The sequence below is a fragment of the Solanum dulcamara genome, chromosome 3 (assembly GCF_947179165.1).
Source record: "Solanum dulcamara chromosome 3, daSolDulc1.2, whole genome shotgun sequence".
Classification (NCBI taxonomy): Eukaryota; Viridiplantae; Streptophyta; class Magnoliopsida; order Solanales; family Solanaceae; genus Solanum; species Solanum dulcamara.
This window is the reverse complement of record NC_077239.1, coordinates 56,804,200-56,820,020: the sequence shown is the minus strand read 5'-3', so window position 1 is coordinate 56,820,020 and position 15,821 is coordinate 56,804,200. Positions and strand designations below refer to the sequence as shown.

General features: G+C 35.2%; 1 protein-coding gene across 1 annotated transcript; it reads right to left on the bottom strand.

Moving 5' to 3' along the window:
• Positions 1 to 9,472: 9,472 nt before the first annotated feature.
• Positions 9,473 to 13,836, bottom strand: LOC129882624 (uncharacterized). The gene is made up of 6 exons (XM_055957003.1): positions 13,399 to 13,836; positions 11,911 to 12,110; positions 10,211 to 10,351; positions 10,033 to 10,113; positions 9,787 to 9,914; positions 9,473 to 9,703 (listed from the first exon to the last, which is right to left on the bottom strand). Exons 1-6 carry the CDS (start codon positions 13,625 to 13,627, stop codon positions 9,658 to 9,660), a joined length of 825 nt encoding a protein of 274 aa, XP_055812978.1. The 5' UTR covers positions 13,628 to 13,836; the 3' UTR covers positions 9,473 to 9,657.
• Between the last annotated feature and the right edge of the window lie 1,985 nt (positions 13,837 to 15,821).

The following is a 15,821-nucleotide window of genomic DNA, read 5'->3' as shown; positions in this document are numbered from 1 at the left end:
GAAATGTATTTAGATGTTCAATGAAAGTGCTGACAACAAGGAGGGCTATAACAAGTTCTATGACTCATTCATGAAGATAGTCAGAACATAGCCAAGTTGTCTGATCTCCTTTGTTACTACTCCACCAAGATTAGTGATGAGATGACCATCTTGAAGGATTATGTCACTAGGATGAAGGAGGGCCAGAAAGACATCTTCTATATAACTGGAGAGAGCAAGAAGTCTATTGAGAACTATCCATTTTTGGAGTATCTCGAAAAGAAAGGATATGAAGTGCTTTACATGGTTGATGCCATTGATGAGTACGTCGTGGGGGAAACTGAAAGAATATGATGGTAATAAAACTTGTACCAGAAATTGTCTGTCCATTATGTTTTTTATGGCATTGTCCTTGTCAATTCTATACTCTAGTAACTTCCCCAATGTACTAGGTAACTTTGGAAATACTAAAAACATTTGACATCAAATTGAAGTGTAATGACATGTTAGATGGAAATCAATACAGGAGGAGAAAAGAAGTCAAGAGCTTGTCCTAAATTGTAATTTGTTTAAAGCCATTAACAATAAGATTTTGTAGCTCTGATTTGTCCATTTAGTGCATAGTTAGAAGATTCTCATAACCTAATGAAAAATTTGGGATTAACTGAATGTGCAAAGTTAACTGCTAAGCTAATATTACCTCTCCTGATATAGAAATTCTGAAAGTGATATATGAACATGAAAAGCCTAACTTTATTTGTGCTCTTTAATTAGGAGTATGTTTTACTAACCTATGTTTCTTCTATTGGAGGTTATTGTGCAATGTTTTCACATGAAGTGGTGTGTAGAAACACGAGTTGTAATATTCAAGTAGACAAGAAATACGATGACTCAAGGATCTTGTGTCATTCAAGTTTTTTTTTAATGCAACTTTGAGCTTAGATCTGTTTTATTTGATAAAATTTTGTACAAAAGTGTACTCAAATAAGCCCCAAAACAAAAAAGTAACAATAAAAGAATAGTAGGCCCGGTCCATAAAGAATCTGCCTTCCTTATTAAAAAGACCCTTTTGAGTGGGGTTTCTAAATTGAGCTCTCTCTCATTCTTCTTTATGTCGCCACAAGGAGCACTGTGGAACTCCACTTTCATCTTCTTCTTATTCTGGGCGATCAACACCTTTATCTTCTTTGCATGTGTCGTCCTCCATTTCAGCTCACAAAGGTATTCTTCCTCTTCTAGCTTCTCTTTTTCTCTTATTTGATTTGTTTCTGATCTGCACTTCTTCTTCTGAAGGGATTCACTCCGGTAGATGGAAGGGATACCAAAATGGGATCTACCAAGGTTCCTAGGCTTTGCCTGAGTTTGGAGCTCAGATGAAGCATTAAGTTCTTCGGTCTAGAGTTCCTTCTCAAGCATGGATTTGATATTTCCCATCTGGCCTATAGTACCTCGCTTTTTACTGAAAGACCTTTTTGTAAGCTGCTATAGTTTAGACTATGTAGCTTAGTGATCTTAGTTACACCTTCCTTGTAGTGGCAAAAACTATGGCTGTAAATATTGATGTTGTGATATCTGTTCATTTGAAATGCCTGAATACTTCTGTAATTATGCTAGTTGTTGTTGTTGCACCACTATCCTTCGTGTTTTAATCCTTATTGTTGGCATGCCTGACTTAGTGTTTAGAATTCTTTTGCATTCTCCCATAAGTTGTTTAAAATTCCACCACTATAGTTTCTCTTGTTGTTTGTATTATTCATTTGCCATTTTATCTGCTAGCTGATTAGCTTTTATAAAGCGATGTTTTATGATTGCTTGAATTCCTACTTTTTTTCTTTGTATCTCTTCGACTTCCTTTAGATGCTGCTAAGGTAATTTCCACTGGTTGTTGATGATGTTTGTTAAGGCTAATGAATCTGCCTCACAAATAACCTTAGAGATGTTATTATGAGAACAAAATCGTATAGCCCTAAGTAGTGCTCTTATATCTGCCTGCCTCCATGCTAGTAGCTTGTTCTATGTTAGATTAGATCTCCCTGGTTGTCCCTTAAACAAAAGCTATAAGTACTTTCTCCCGGATTACCTCTGCTAGCTCCATCTGTATTGCACTTCACCCATCCCTCTTCTGGTGTATCTTATTTTACTGCATGGCAATGAAGCTTAGGTCTGTACTGCTTCAATACTTCTATGATTCCCTCCCACTCTGTAGGAATGTTGATCCAGGGATACAATTCTTTTATTAATTTAAAAACATTTTCCTAGCTTTGCTGTTGCATCTTTTCTAGTGATACTCCCTTTCCATTCCTTTTAGAATTCCTACTTTTCCATAGTTCCCATATTACTATAACTTGTATTGCTTGTAGTATCATCTTCAAGCTTGGCTTGTGAGAAGCATTCCACCATTTTGTGATGGTGTGTTGTAATCCTTCCTCCACCTTGATACCTTCACAAATAGCAAAGTGCTTTCATAGCTTTTGGGCTACGGGAGCTGTTAGAAAAAGATGTGTTATGGTTTCCTGCTTGTGAACCTCACAACAGTAGCATTTGGAGGCCATGCATATTCTCATCTGTTTAAGATTGTCTTTTGTGTCAATTCTTCCTTTCCAGCATCTCCACAACAGAAAATTAATCTTAAATAGCACTATTCTACTCCAGATATACTTCCACCACCAACCCTTCTCCTTTTTAGCCCTGATGCATTCAAAAGCTGATTTTACCGTAAATTCCCCCTTACTATTTCCCATCCACCAGGCAATGGCAGCACTACCTTTTTCAATATTGGGATTAACATGGTCTACTAAGTAATCTACCATCTCTTCCGATATGAGGCCTCTTAACTTTTGTTCATTCGAAGCTCCATTTTCTATAAATTCCTTTACCTCCAATTCCTCTTCTTTGTGAAAGGGATTTAGGAATGAATAGCAGGCAAAGTCCTTGCTAGGAATTCCGGGATGTTGAAGCGGAATTCATAAATAAGTTTAAGAATCTGCAGGATTTCTATATAATATAAGGCATCCTGTTTTGTCCAGTTATCAAACCATAAACTGACTCCTCCTCCTTTCAGCTGCCACTTAATATCATGTTCTATTTCTTTCTCTGATTTCAATCATCTTCTTTCAAGCATGGGAACCTCCTGAACTATTGGTCATAATATGATGATTCTTTTTGCAATATTTACTCCACATGAAGGATCTCCACAAGGATGTAGAAGTCCTGAAGTTCCACCATAGTTTACCAAAAAGTACTTTAGACATCTCATGGAAGGATTTGGTCCCTATTCCTCTTTCATCTTTTGGGTAACATATATCCTTCCAAACTATCCATTGTTTCCCTTTTACTCCACCTGTCTAACTACAAAAATAACCTTTCAATATTTGGTGTAATTGTTCAATGATCTTTTTTGGTGGATTCATAGCTGATAGTAGATTTATTGGCATTGATTGCAACACATTAGCTATGAGTATGTATTTTCTTACATAAGAGCCATTTGTTCTGCCACATCATTATTCTTTTCTGCACTCTCCTTATCAGATCATCATAATACTCTCTTCTTTCTTCCACAAAAGACAGGGCATCCTAGATATGTAAATGGGAAAGACCCTTGTCTAATTTCAGTCATTCTCTTGAGTCTGATCACTATAATAAGAGGGGTGTTGTCATGCAAATAGAAGTAGCTTTTGTTCAAATTGATCATTTGTCCTGATACTTTCTCATAGTTTCTTAGAACCAGCATCATCATCTTGATTGATTTCCTTTCTCCTGAGCAAAACAGAATGGTGTCATCAGCATAGGATAAGTGATTGATCTATGGACTCCATTTAGGCATTCCAAATCCCTTCAATTCTGACTCCTTGTGCAAATTGTTGAGTCCCCTAGCGAAAACTTCAGTTGCAATTATAAACAGAGTTGGTGATAGAGGATCACTCTGTTTCAGACCCTTTGATGATGTAAAAAAGCCAAAAGCTCTCCCATTCACTAACACTAAATACCAATTATTTATGATCAGCTTGCACACCGTATCTATTATTATTTCTGAAAAGCCAAACTTTCTAAGGACTTTCATAAGATATATCCATGATACTCTATCATATGCTTTGGCCATATCTAGATTCACACCACATTATGATATTTTTGTCTTAGATTTATGTCCCTGATGATCTCCTATGCCAATAGAACATTCTCTGTAATACTCCTTCCTTTGATAAATCCAGTTCGGCTACTAGATATAATGATAGGCAAAACTCTAGCAATTCTTTCATGTACCACCCTTGATATGATTTTTCCTACAAATGTACGTAGGCTGATGGGTCTGAGGTCAGTCGTGTGTCTCACTTGCTCCTTTTTAGGCAATAGTATTAGGTTAGTGTGAGTGATGAGTCTGGGGACTAATTTTCCAGTAAAAAAAGCAGCCACCATTTTGAATATGTCTATTCCTATAACCTCCCAACAGCATTAGAAAAAGGTACGTGAAAATTCATCTAGCCCACTTGCACTGTCTCCATTTAGATTAAAAACTACTTGTTTCACCTCCTCAATACTTGGAAGTTTGTTCATTTCATCATTTTGCTCTTCTGTAATTAGTTTTGGAATTACTTCTAGCATTTCATCTCCTTCTTGATTTTCCTCCTCTCTGAACTGCTCATTGAAAAACATTACTGCCTCAACTCCAATATTCTCAGTTGTGTTTATCACATCTCCTTGTGCTATTTGTATCTCTATAAGCTTTAATTTCTTCCTTTTTCTTGTCACATAGTTGTGGAAAAATCTAGTATTTCTGTCCCCATCTTTGAACTATTTCATGCCAGTTTTCTATTTTCAGAATTCTTCTTCTGCCTGTAAGTAGTTTTTCAGCTCTGCTTCTGCCTTCTTCAGAGAAGCTCTATTCTCTGGGAAGTTATTCATTTCAAATTGGACTTCCTTTACTTCATCTTCTAGTGTTGCAATCTTTTGGAATGGTTTTTCAAAAGTTCCCTTACTCCACCTTTCCTACACCCTTTTTATTTTCTTGATCTTCCCTTGAAATTCATAAAAAGGTCATCCCACAAAATCTATTCTCCAGTTCTCCTTTATTAACTTCTTAAAATCTGGGTGTTTGATTCAGAAGTTGAGAAATCTGAAAGGTTTTATTACTGGTTCTTCCTCCGAACTGCATATCACATGAAGTGGTGCATGGTCAGAGCCATGTCTTACCTGATGAATAAATTCACTTGAAGGAAAGTCATTTAAAAACTCTTGATTTCCAAAAACTCTATCAAGCCTTTTGAAAATGCAGTCCTCCTCTATTTTTCCATTCCACCAGGTGTATTTGTTGCCTAAGTATTTTAGCTCCATTAATGCACAATTATTGATGCATTGATTGAAATCCATTGCTTCCTGTTGGGTGAAATCTAAGCCCCCTAGCTTTTCTTCTGCATTAAGAATTACATTGAAGTCCCTTCCTAACAACCATAGGCAATTGATTCCTTCAACTACACTTTCTAACTCTTCCCAGAGTTCTAATCTCTCAATTGCATCACATCTAGCATAGATTGATGAAATTAATATCTCTTTGTTGTTGTTTTTGAATTTTATTGTCAAGTGTTGTGCATTGTCTCTGAAAATTTCTCCATTCCATTCATCACTCCAGAACACCCAGATTTTATTAGAATAGTTACTATATGTATTCTGCATTCCTAGTTTTCTCCTATATTGATATAACTCAGATGACCCTTGAAAAGGCTCCATTAGAGCTATGGAACTATATCTATGTCTCCTATTTAGGTCCATTAGTCTCTCAAAAGCCTTTTGAGTTCTAATAGACCTAATGATCCAGAAAATGGCTTTCCCTATCATTGGGAAACCTCTACTGACTTATCCCTACTCCTTGTTTTCACTTGCAAAGGTAGTGAAGGTTGGCATGTTCTTCCTCTCTTGCTTCTACTTTTCAGATATTTAATATGCCTTGGTGATAAATCCCCTTCTTTGGCTGTTGTTATTATGTTTTCTGCAATATCCTCATCTTTTTCCTTTTCTCTCCTTATTTATATTTCCTTATTAGGTATTTCCTCCAACTCTGGCATTGTGGTGTTATTTGTCTCTGAGCTGGGCTCTACAATGTTTAACCCTATCTTCTCCTTACTTGTGTGTTTTTTGTTCTCTTCTTTGTTGTGTGAATCCACATTGGTGCTCCTTTCATCTCCATCTTGCTGTATTTTCCCATCTTTATTGTTGCTTTCATGTTGTATCCCGCTTGAATTCTTTGAATCATTGTTAACATTCTTTAGTACCTCCTCCTTTTCTACATTGTTGTTATCTCTAAATGTTCTCTCTACCCAATCCTTTGTGTTATTGTTGTTGCCATCTTTGTTCTGATCTTCTTTTGTTTCCCCAGTTTTCTCTTTGTTTTCAAAAGCCTCATACTTATTATTGGTAATAATTCTTGTCTTTTCATGCTGAATTGTCTTTCTGTTCCATACCTGTTCAACTCTCTTCTTCCCTTGAAATTTCCAACCCCTTCCTTTTCTGTTCTCTTGATCTTCCTTTGTGCCCTTTTCTTTGGGATGTTCTAGCTGATCATCTTTCTTGTTACTTTGCCGCCCTTTTTCTTCTTCTCCTTTCCCTATGTCCTTTAGGTACAACTTTGGGTGAATGATAAAACATTCTTGCTCACTATGACCTTGTATCTTGCAGCTTTTACAGTATTTTGGTACATAGTCATACTTGATTTTGATTCACTTCTCATTGATTTCCTTATTTTGTTTTCTAAGTCCCACATTAATTCTCTAAGAGATCCACCTTCACTTTGACTCTTGCACAGCTTGGCCTTATTTGATTCTTAGTCATAAGATCCACTTGTAAAGGTTTTTCTACTGCCACTGCTAGTGAGAATACCGCCTCCTTGACAAAGAAATTTGGTGGTAATGCTGGGAATGGGATTCAAGCAATAGCTATTGACGTCTCCTCAACTGATTCAAACATAGGGTCCCATCTGAAGGTTCTCATTGAATTATGTAATATGCTAGTTTTGACTGTAAATTGACATAATCCTCTAAACAAGATGCCCTAATAAAAAATGTTTGTTGCTCAAAAATCCAATATTGCATTCTCCTTTTAATTTACATTGTTTGGGTAACAATTTCCTCCGATCTTGGATCTCTGGTGCTCCGTATGAAAACTTCCCTATTACAGCATATTCTAGATTCTCCTTGATGATCATTTGATCTACCTCCTCCTCTTCCCAGATGATTCTTGGTTCCCCATGTAAATATGTTATAGGGTTCAATGTGATTGGTTTCGCTTTTGGTTGATTTGGACATAGTGTTGCTAGGTAGTTGGGTTTTGGAATTGGGTTTGTCACTTTGGGATAAGTCAACCCCAGTGGGAGGTTGACCCGGTGTGTTGGTGGCCATTACCACCGGAAAAGCAAGCTTCAGCGGTGCCAGGTTTAGGGTTTTAGAGAAAGTTATTGTCTCAATGCATTACTTCATTGTGTCATTCAAGCTATATGTTGCTTATAAACAATTTTTTTTATGATATGTTTTTAATTTTCCAAATTTATTTCCCTTTGACTTTAGTTTATGTTTTGGCAATTTAAGTTTCACCTGAAAGTTATGAGATGACATTTACCGTGAGAATGAATTGTACTATTCATACATTCGATCTAATTTGTTGGGCCCGTGCTTGCGCAGGCATATTACGTCTAGTATATAATAGAAGAGGCAGGGGTTTAGTGTAGTAAAGTATTTTCTAATGATAAGAGAGAAAATAAGAGTACCTGAACGATCCAATGAGCACAAGTGAGGAATCTTTAAATACCCAATTCAAACACATAATGGGTCGATTATCTTAAGATTGTGCATCAACCGAAGTTGAGGCAACACTGAGATGGCTTCCAGATATGCAGAAAAAGCCCAAAGCACATCAAGTAGGTCTCTACCAATCATAATTTCTATTTTCAAACTCTAATCATCCATTTATCTAGATTCAAATTTAGTCTTTTCTTACTCATTTTTTCTAATCGTTTTCAAAATAAATGGTTTTAACTAAATTAAACACTGCTGCAATTTGATGTTAAAGTAGTTGAAAATTGATTGTAAATAATGTCAGCAAAAAATGAGATCACGTATGTGTTTAGTGCATTGGTTTCTTACATGAGTAAGAAAGGGAACATAATTACATAATTAAGGTGTTTAATGACACTATTCTTCCATTTGATCCGGAACTGCAACAAATATGAATTAGAACACTTGAAAAATATATTTTACGTCAATTAACGACTCTTCATATAGGAAACACACTTTAATTGAATACAACCCTGCAAATGGAATTCTTGTAAAAAGTTACCAACCATTTTGGCTACCGATTCAAATAATTTCAAATATTTTGTATAAATTTGAAATTATTTGTATGTGTCTATATGGCACTTATATTTTATGAGATACAGAGGACATAAACTTTATATACATAAACTAATTCTTAGTAAAACTAAGATGAAAGCGGATAATAGGACTCTTGTAATTTTTTCGTAGCTACATATGTAGATTTGCATGAATTGCATACACACCTAGGGCTGTCATAATGAGTCCAAAGTAAATTTGGGCTGCTCATGACCTAACCAATTTCTAATTCAGTCCATTTTAATTTCTCCAATTTCAGCTCAACCCGTCCATTTTACATCCCTACATATATCCATTTTGTTGTTGCACTATACTTGCGATCTGATTATATTGAATTTACTTGCTTATTTGGTTGTAATTTTGGATAGTAGAGGAAGATCGATGAATGAACTAAGGAGAAGAAATGAACATATCCCGTCAATTTTCTCAAGGATCAAAACCACCGTCAATCTAAGCAACTATTAGTGTTGTTGGGACGACAAATGCCATATTAGATATATGAAGTGAAGGAGTTATCAAGCCGTCCAATCCTAACAAATTAGGAATGTGAAAGCCTCTTTAAGAGGTTGGGGAAAGAAATCGGGGAAAGAAAGAGTTATACTATTGACCAAACCCTTTTTTGCTTAAAAAGGATTTTCCATCCTTCCATCAAATATTCTGCTTTTTCCTTGAATTTTCAGATTCAAATGCCATGAATTCACCTTTATGAGGATAGTGTATCTGCTATAAAACTCAAACTTTTATTATATTATGTATTATTTTTTAATTTTTTTTTTATCACTATAAAGTGTAATCAGAGGATTGAGTTATCTATTTTTTTTTTATTTTTTTTTTTGTAAATTAGATGCATATTTACTGAACGTAGCAGAAATTTGTAAATTCTGCATGAGTTGTACAAGTGAATTTCAACCACGCCCGAGACTTATTTCTTTCCCAATATACGTCTTCTTTATTTTTGCAACACCCAAAAGCAAAAACACACACCGTCACTTGAATCGAGTGAATCACCTCAATGATTCTTTTAGAAGTAGCGCTTTATTAGCTTGGATGCCAAGGGAACGATTAATCCAAAATTCAAAATAGTACATAACAAAAACTCAAGAAAATTAGGTGCTCGAGACTTCAAGAAGCAAGATCAGTCGTGGCAATGCATCTAGCAGATTTATTTATTTATACATCCAGTTGCATTGGCAAGAGTGGAACTAGAGAAAAGAGAAGATGAAAAGCAGAAAATAAGAGGTAGAAGAAACTCCATACAAGGAATACAACATATGTTACATTTTGTAGGATATAGTAATTTGAACTTCTACACCGGCTGCGGCAGGCGGACCAAAAGTTGACCGCTAATGACACTGCAAGAAAAGGATTTGTCACACAGAGAAATGAAAATATCATCAAGAAAGCAAATGAATTGTTGAACTACCATGGCTCTCACCTCTTTATGTAATAGTAGCAGAAATCGGCCAAGATAAATGTTTGAACAATTTCTGCCAAAAAGACCATCGGTATCCAAAAGTAACCCCGTCCAGCTAAATAAAGATATGCTCCGCTAGTGTCATAGACCTGTATTTGAATAAGTCTGGAATTATAGGGAAGAAAAGAAAAGGGGGTGGCGGTTTATACAAGTGCTCTACTTAATTCGAAAGTTATAAGCCACAAAAATTAACACTTCAAAACAAACCTGATTAATCCAATGAGCACAGCCCAAGAATCTTGCAGCACCCAACGCAAACACATAATGAGCTGTAAATGGCTCAATTATCTGGAATGGAAGAATATAAACTATATAAGCTATTCACACTAGAAAGTAAGGTCTGCAGAAGACATGTTTTTCCTCCAAGGAAAGAACCGATACAGACCTGGACATTCTGCATCACGTGAAGCTGAGGCAGCACCGAGATAGACTCCAGATATACACAAAAAGCCCAAAGAACCCGGAAGAAGAAATTATGAGCAGTAGTAGGATGGATAAAAAAGGCTGCAACGGCACAAGGCACAATCTGTGCCAAGGGGGCAATGGGAAAAGAATGTCATCGAAGCTATTTACTGGTAACATAAAGGACTTCTTACTATTTTACAACTATCATGCACAAAAGCAGCTATATGAGAGGTATCATGATTGAGAAGGAAAGGAATGCTACTACTTCTAGAAGCTAAAACAACTTTAACATACTCCCCCGTCCCATATTAGATGGACATCTTACTAAAAATGTTTATCCCATATTACTTTATCACTTATTAAATCACGATAGAATTAATTAAATTTTTTCTATTTTACCCCTACAATTAATATGGCCTTTTGAATGTAAACAATTTTCAATACTAGCTATTTCTATACTCTATGTATGTTGCATTGATATAAAAAAAGAGCAAAATAGTAAAGTCTTCCAATGTAGTAATGATTTCTTAATCATCATGTAATGTTGGAAGTGCCCATCTAATATGGGATGGAGGGAGTATTTATTTCCTAAAAGCCACATTACAGCATTTAAGAATTCGCATAACTTAAAGACATAGAACATTGAGTCAAACACTAACATACTAGCCCTAGTTGTTAGGTACATCATGTAAAGTAAAACTAACAATGAAAAACTACAAGAAGATATTTTTTGCAACAATTGAATATTGAGAATCTCAACTGTGATACCAGTGGTGCCAAGTTCACCCAACCTTAACCAGCAGGAGCTGGAGTTATTTTAAAAATATGTGCTAGAATATGTCAAGTTGACTGCATATAGACTAAAAACCTGTAAAGTAACTTCCAGGCTCCATCTAGTAATTTCCATTATCTGATTTTTTCCAACTACCAAAACCTAAATACACACCTAAACAACATTTTAGAGTTCTACATTTTCAAAGTTCAACAACTACAGATGTTCCCACAAAGCAACAGATGACAGTTAAGCATTTAATCATGAAAATAATAAGTTAACTTACAAGGTTCAGTTTGCACAGCAGCAAAAACAGAAATAGATTTGATGCTCAGGAACTACATAAAAGTGGGAGTATTGGAATTTTTTTTTTAAACGAAATGGGAGTTTGTCACGTTAAACAGCTCAGATTTACCCAAAAGAAATGCATGACACAACAATATACATTGCATATTTACTTGTTTACAACCATTTACAGACAAAACCATAAGTACACATATACATTGGCTTAATAAAATCATATACCGTTGTCAATGATAGATGTACCAAAAACATCCTTCAGGACTTTAATAGAAAAATCTTTGATCTTCTTCCTCATAATTTTCTTGCTCTCTTGGTAAACAATTTATATTCATCTAAAATATAATAAAATTCTGAAGTGATTCACTGGCAAAAGAAGAAAAGACAATGTCATGTTTGAAAGAAAACAATACAAAGGATTATAAACAAGGTAAAAGAACATGCTCTCCTATTGTGTTTGATGTGTGAAGTTCTGGACATGACCACTGACACCAATTCTGCAAGAAACATACGTGCTATACAAATCACAAAAAGGGATCAGTATAAAACTAGAGTTTGATTGCAGTAAGAATTAGAAAACAGAAAGCAGCTGGAAAAATTATATTTACCAAATACCAATAGTGCATAGTATCCAGATCTGCCATGAAGGACGACTTCAATTTGAACTTCATCATATGTATTACCCACAATGTTGCCACAAGTGTAACAAAATCAAGAATGGTGTGTATATCTCCTTCCATGATGAAACTACAAAATACTCTTACAGCCAGAAATATTGCCGTAAGCACTTGAGTCTTCAGTGACAGGCCTTATTATAGCAGGTGAAGACAGATCATCAGATGAAAGGTGATACGAAAATGCTGGCGATACTTGAAAACATAATTACAAATTACAAGGGACTATACAACTTTTGAACTACTGCAGTCCTGGTTGCAATAACATGGGTTTGGGAGTTGCACATTTCACATGACAGGATTATATACACATTACACACGACAGAGATTATATAGATAAGCATACTGTTTTAACTTTTAACCTATCCATTTGTTGGAGTACAGAGGCATACCAAGTACTGAACAGTTACCTTGTCTAAAGGTGTTGGGTCATACAAAATTTTGCAACTTATTTGAAAAAGTTAAAATACACCGTGTATGTGCTTTTTACTGCTTCGTCCAATGATGAATCATTAATAAGATAATGTCACTAATCAAATATATTGATGGCCAAAAACAAAACAAATTGCAACAACATACCTAGTGTAGTCCCACAAGTGGGTGGGGTCTTGGGGAGGGTGGTGTGTATGCAGCCTTATCCCTACCTTGAGAAGGCAGAGAAGTTGTTTGCAATAGATCCTCAACTCAAGTAAAGCATATAAAAAATCAAGTATGTAAAGCAAATTATGTAGCGAACAATATATACTGAAAACGAATGGAGAAGACAATAAAATCGAAAAATAAGATATTAGGAGAGTAATAAAACCAATACTAATAAGGAAGCTAGACAATGTTGTACTACTAACCTTCTATTCTAATCCTTGACCTCCAAAATCTTCCTACTTAGGGTTGATAAGTTGCAGCTTTGTTATGTCCTATCTAATTACCTCTACCCATACCCACTATAGCCAACCTCTACCTCTCCTTGAAAAAATCCAAGGAAAAAGTAGAGTTTGTACTTGATAAACTAAGCTCTAGTAGCAGAGACATGGTTCTTTTCTTTGTAAAACATAACGCAGATCACTACGAAATCAGCAAGAAAAAAACTCGGAATAACTTAATGCTCATATTATTTGGTACTCTTACAATTTATTGGACGTCCGGATTAATGTTCAGATTAGCATGTACAATATAGATGTACCAAAAGTAGTAATAACATATATCACTCAACTATAAAGAAATTCAAGTTAGAAGTCAATGCAGAGTAATCCACAGCCAAACCGTAGATAATTTAGAAATTGAGTTTGTAAAGTTATAAGGATGATGAGCAAACTTATTCTTGTCTAATGTGTATGACAATAAAAGTATTCTCCATAAAAAAAATCATTTTCTTGGTCAACGGAGAATTTTTCTGAAAGAGGACTGACAGACAGGGGGAATTACCTGAGCAAGTTTTGAGGGTAGACAACTTGTAAATCAAACATAGGATTCCGATGAAATGAACGAGCTCAGCCAAAATAAAGAAGTGATTGTGATCATGTATGAGTAATCTGAGAGTAAGCAGCAAGGTGAGACATGTAACCAAACCTAAAACAGTCTTCACCTTCTTCGATTGCTTTCGAACCCACAACAACACTTTCTTCACCGGCGTTTGAAAACCCTTCTCACCCATTTCTCCTTTTCCCTTAATTTCTTTGATTAGTCTTATGCGCTATAAACCCAGTTATAGAGCAATAATTAATGGAGTTATTTATCACACTACTACCTCATACTTCATCAAAAAAATATATCAGTGGGCACTGAATGATGGTTTAGTGGGATTGACACGAAACTATACCAATAATAGTTTTACACGTTTATCTTGTTGTTCCTGCCACTTTTAGGGTCGTTTGGAAATTTTTTATTAGTCACACTACACATGTGTGAGACATTTTTTGATTGACAAATGCACAAATATGGGATCTCTATTTGCCAAGCTATTAAAGATACATTGTCCTGTTTTCACCTGCCATTAAAACAAAGGGGATGTTAGATGGCATGAAAAAATTTGACATAAATTGGCATAAAATTACATTTTAGGGTTACTTTCGTAAATAAAAAAGGCCGAGAAGTGTGGATCAGTCAATTCATTTTATTTTTGTACCCAAAATGTCTTTTAAATTAAAACCACTAAAAAAGCTCCCATGTCAAATCTCCACCTCCCAAGAATTGTTTCTTGGGCAACATTCCTCTTTTATTTATGAAAAGAAGTGCTTCTCTTTTGTCTTCCATTTTTTGTTCCTCCATTGTTCCTACTTTCAATATTTTCTCTTCTCCCTCTATTTTCTTGTCTAAATCTCATCTCATGTGCAAGTATTTTTATGTTGTTTTTAAGGGGAAAAAGAGGGTATTTACTCTACTTGACAAGAGTGTGAAAAAATAGTGATCGGCGTTAGTGGAAGCTTGTATCGAAAGTATGATAGTAATGATGAAGCTATTGAAGCTTTTAAAGATTGGAATCTCCGAATAGATAGAGAAAAATTATCTGAGGAATGGTCCGGAAAATCATCATCTGATACAGTAGTGAATGAAAAAAAATTAGAACCTAATGAGCCAAATGTATCTTTCTTATTAATATTTTTGGCTGGGGTTGTAGTTGAAAAATTATTGAAAGATTAATTAGCAAAGCAAAGTATTCGGTCGATTTTTTCTGTTATTTTAGTTATGTTAAGTTAGAATTTTGTTATGTTTAACCTGTATGTAAAATATTATTTGAATTACCTTTATGTTTCAACATATGTATCACGAATTGCAATAATTGAGTCTTATGCTGCAACATATTACTGCCTTGATGTAACAAATAAGTCTTATGTTTCAACATATTTCTCACAAGTTGCAACATATGCGTCTTATGCTACAACATATGCCTCATTGATGAGACATATAATCGTTATGTTTCAGCATATACCTCACGGGTTGCAACATATGCATATTATGTTTCCACATATGAGTCTCATGTTTCAACATATGAGCTACTACAAGAGTGACAGTCACCAAAACGAAACAATTCGCATATTATAACTTATCAACACAATGATTTACATCTATTCGACGGCCGTAAAAATTTGATCTAGAGGTATGCTGTTTTTTCTAGGTTGTCTCTTCGGGCCAGCATTGTCACTAATATAGCCATTTTGAGCCTTTATAATTTCATAATTCCATAAAAGTGAAGCATATCTGATGCGAGGTGATTTAGGGACAATCCCAGATGATGGTACTTGCAATCCATCACTTAGAAACTCAGCATATCCAGCAACAAAAAGTCTATAATCCCTGCATTGTTTATCATCTATTTAAGAACTCATAACATTATGTAAATGGATAAAGGAAAAAAATATGATACGTTGCTGGACAATGCCATCAACGTATTTGATATCGAAGAGGACAGATTTGTCATTTCCCTTGTAACATTTAAGGGCTGACCAGTCGGTTCGATCTTTTTGCTAAAAAAACCATTATATTGAAGGAACATTGGCAACGTTATAGCCATCGTTTGAATCTCACTACATCTTCTGATTCTCCTCAATGAGGAACTCAAATCATACACCTTAATGCAGCGTTCCTTCAATACAACGATTGTCAAGATTCAGTGAAATTGCCCATCACAATTTCCCGGGGCATACACCTCATCAGTCATATGCCAAGGCAGTCTAGCGGCTAAACGAAACCCTTTGATAATGTCACAAACTCTCTCCTGATGATTGGCAACACCATTGCCATTTTAAAAGTTTGTTAAGACAATTTGTGGTGGTGTATTGATATTTAGAATTATTCATTTTCTTCGACATCTTCCTCAAATAATACAAAATAGCATCCAAATGCTGCAT

Coding starts and splice junctions, on each gene's coding strand:
- LOC129882624 (XM_055957003.1), bottom strand. CDS start 13,627: ATGGGTGAGAAGGGTTTTCAAACGCCGGTGAAGAAAGTGTTGTTGTGG. Junction 10,352..11,910: donor CTATGCACTATTGGTATTTG/GTAAATATAATT, acceptor CCCTTGGCACAG/ATTGTGCCTTGTGCCGTTGC. Junction 10,114..10,210: donor ACGTGATGCAGAATGTCCAG/GTCTGTATCGGT, acceptor CTTCCATTCCAG/ATAATTGAGCCATTTACAGC.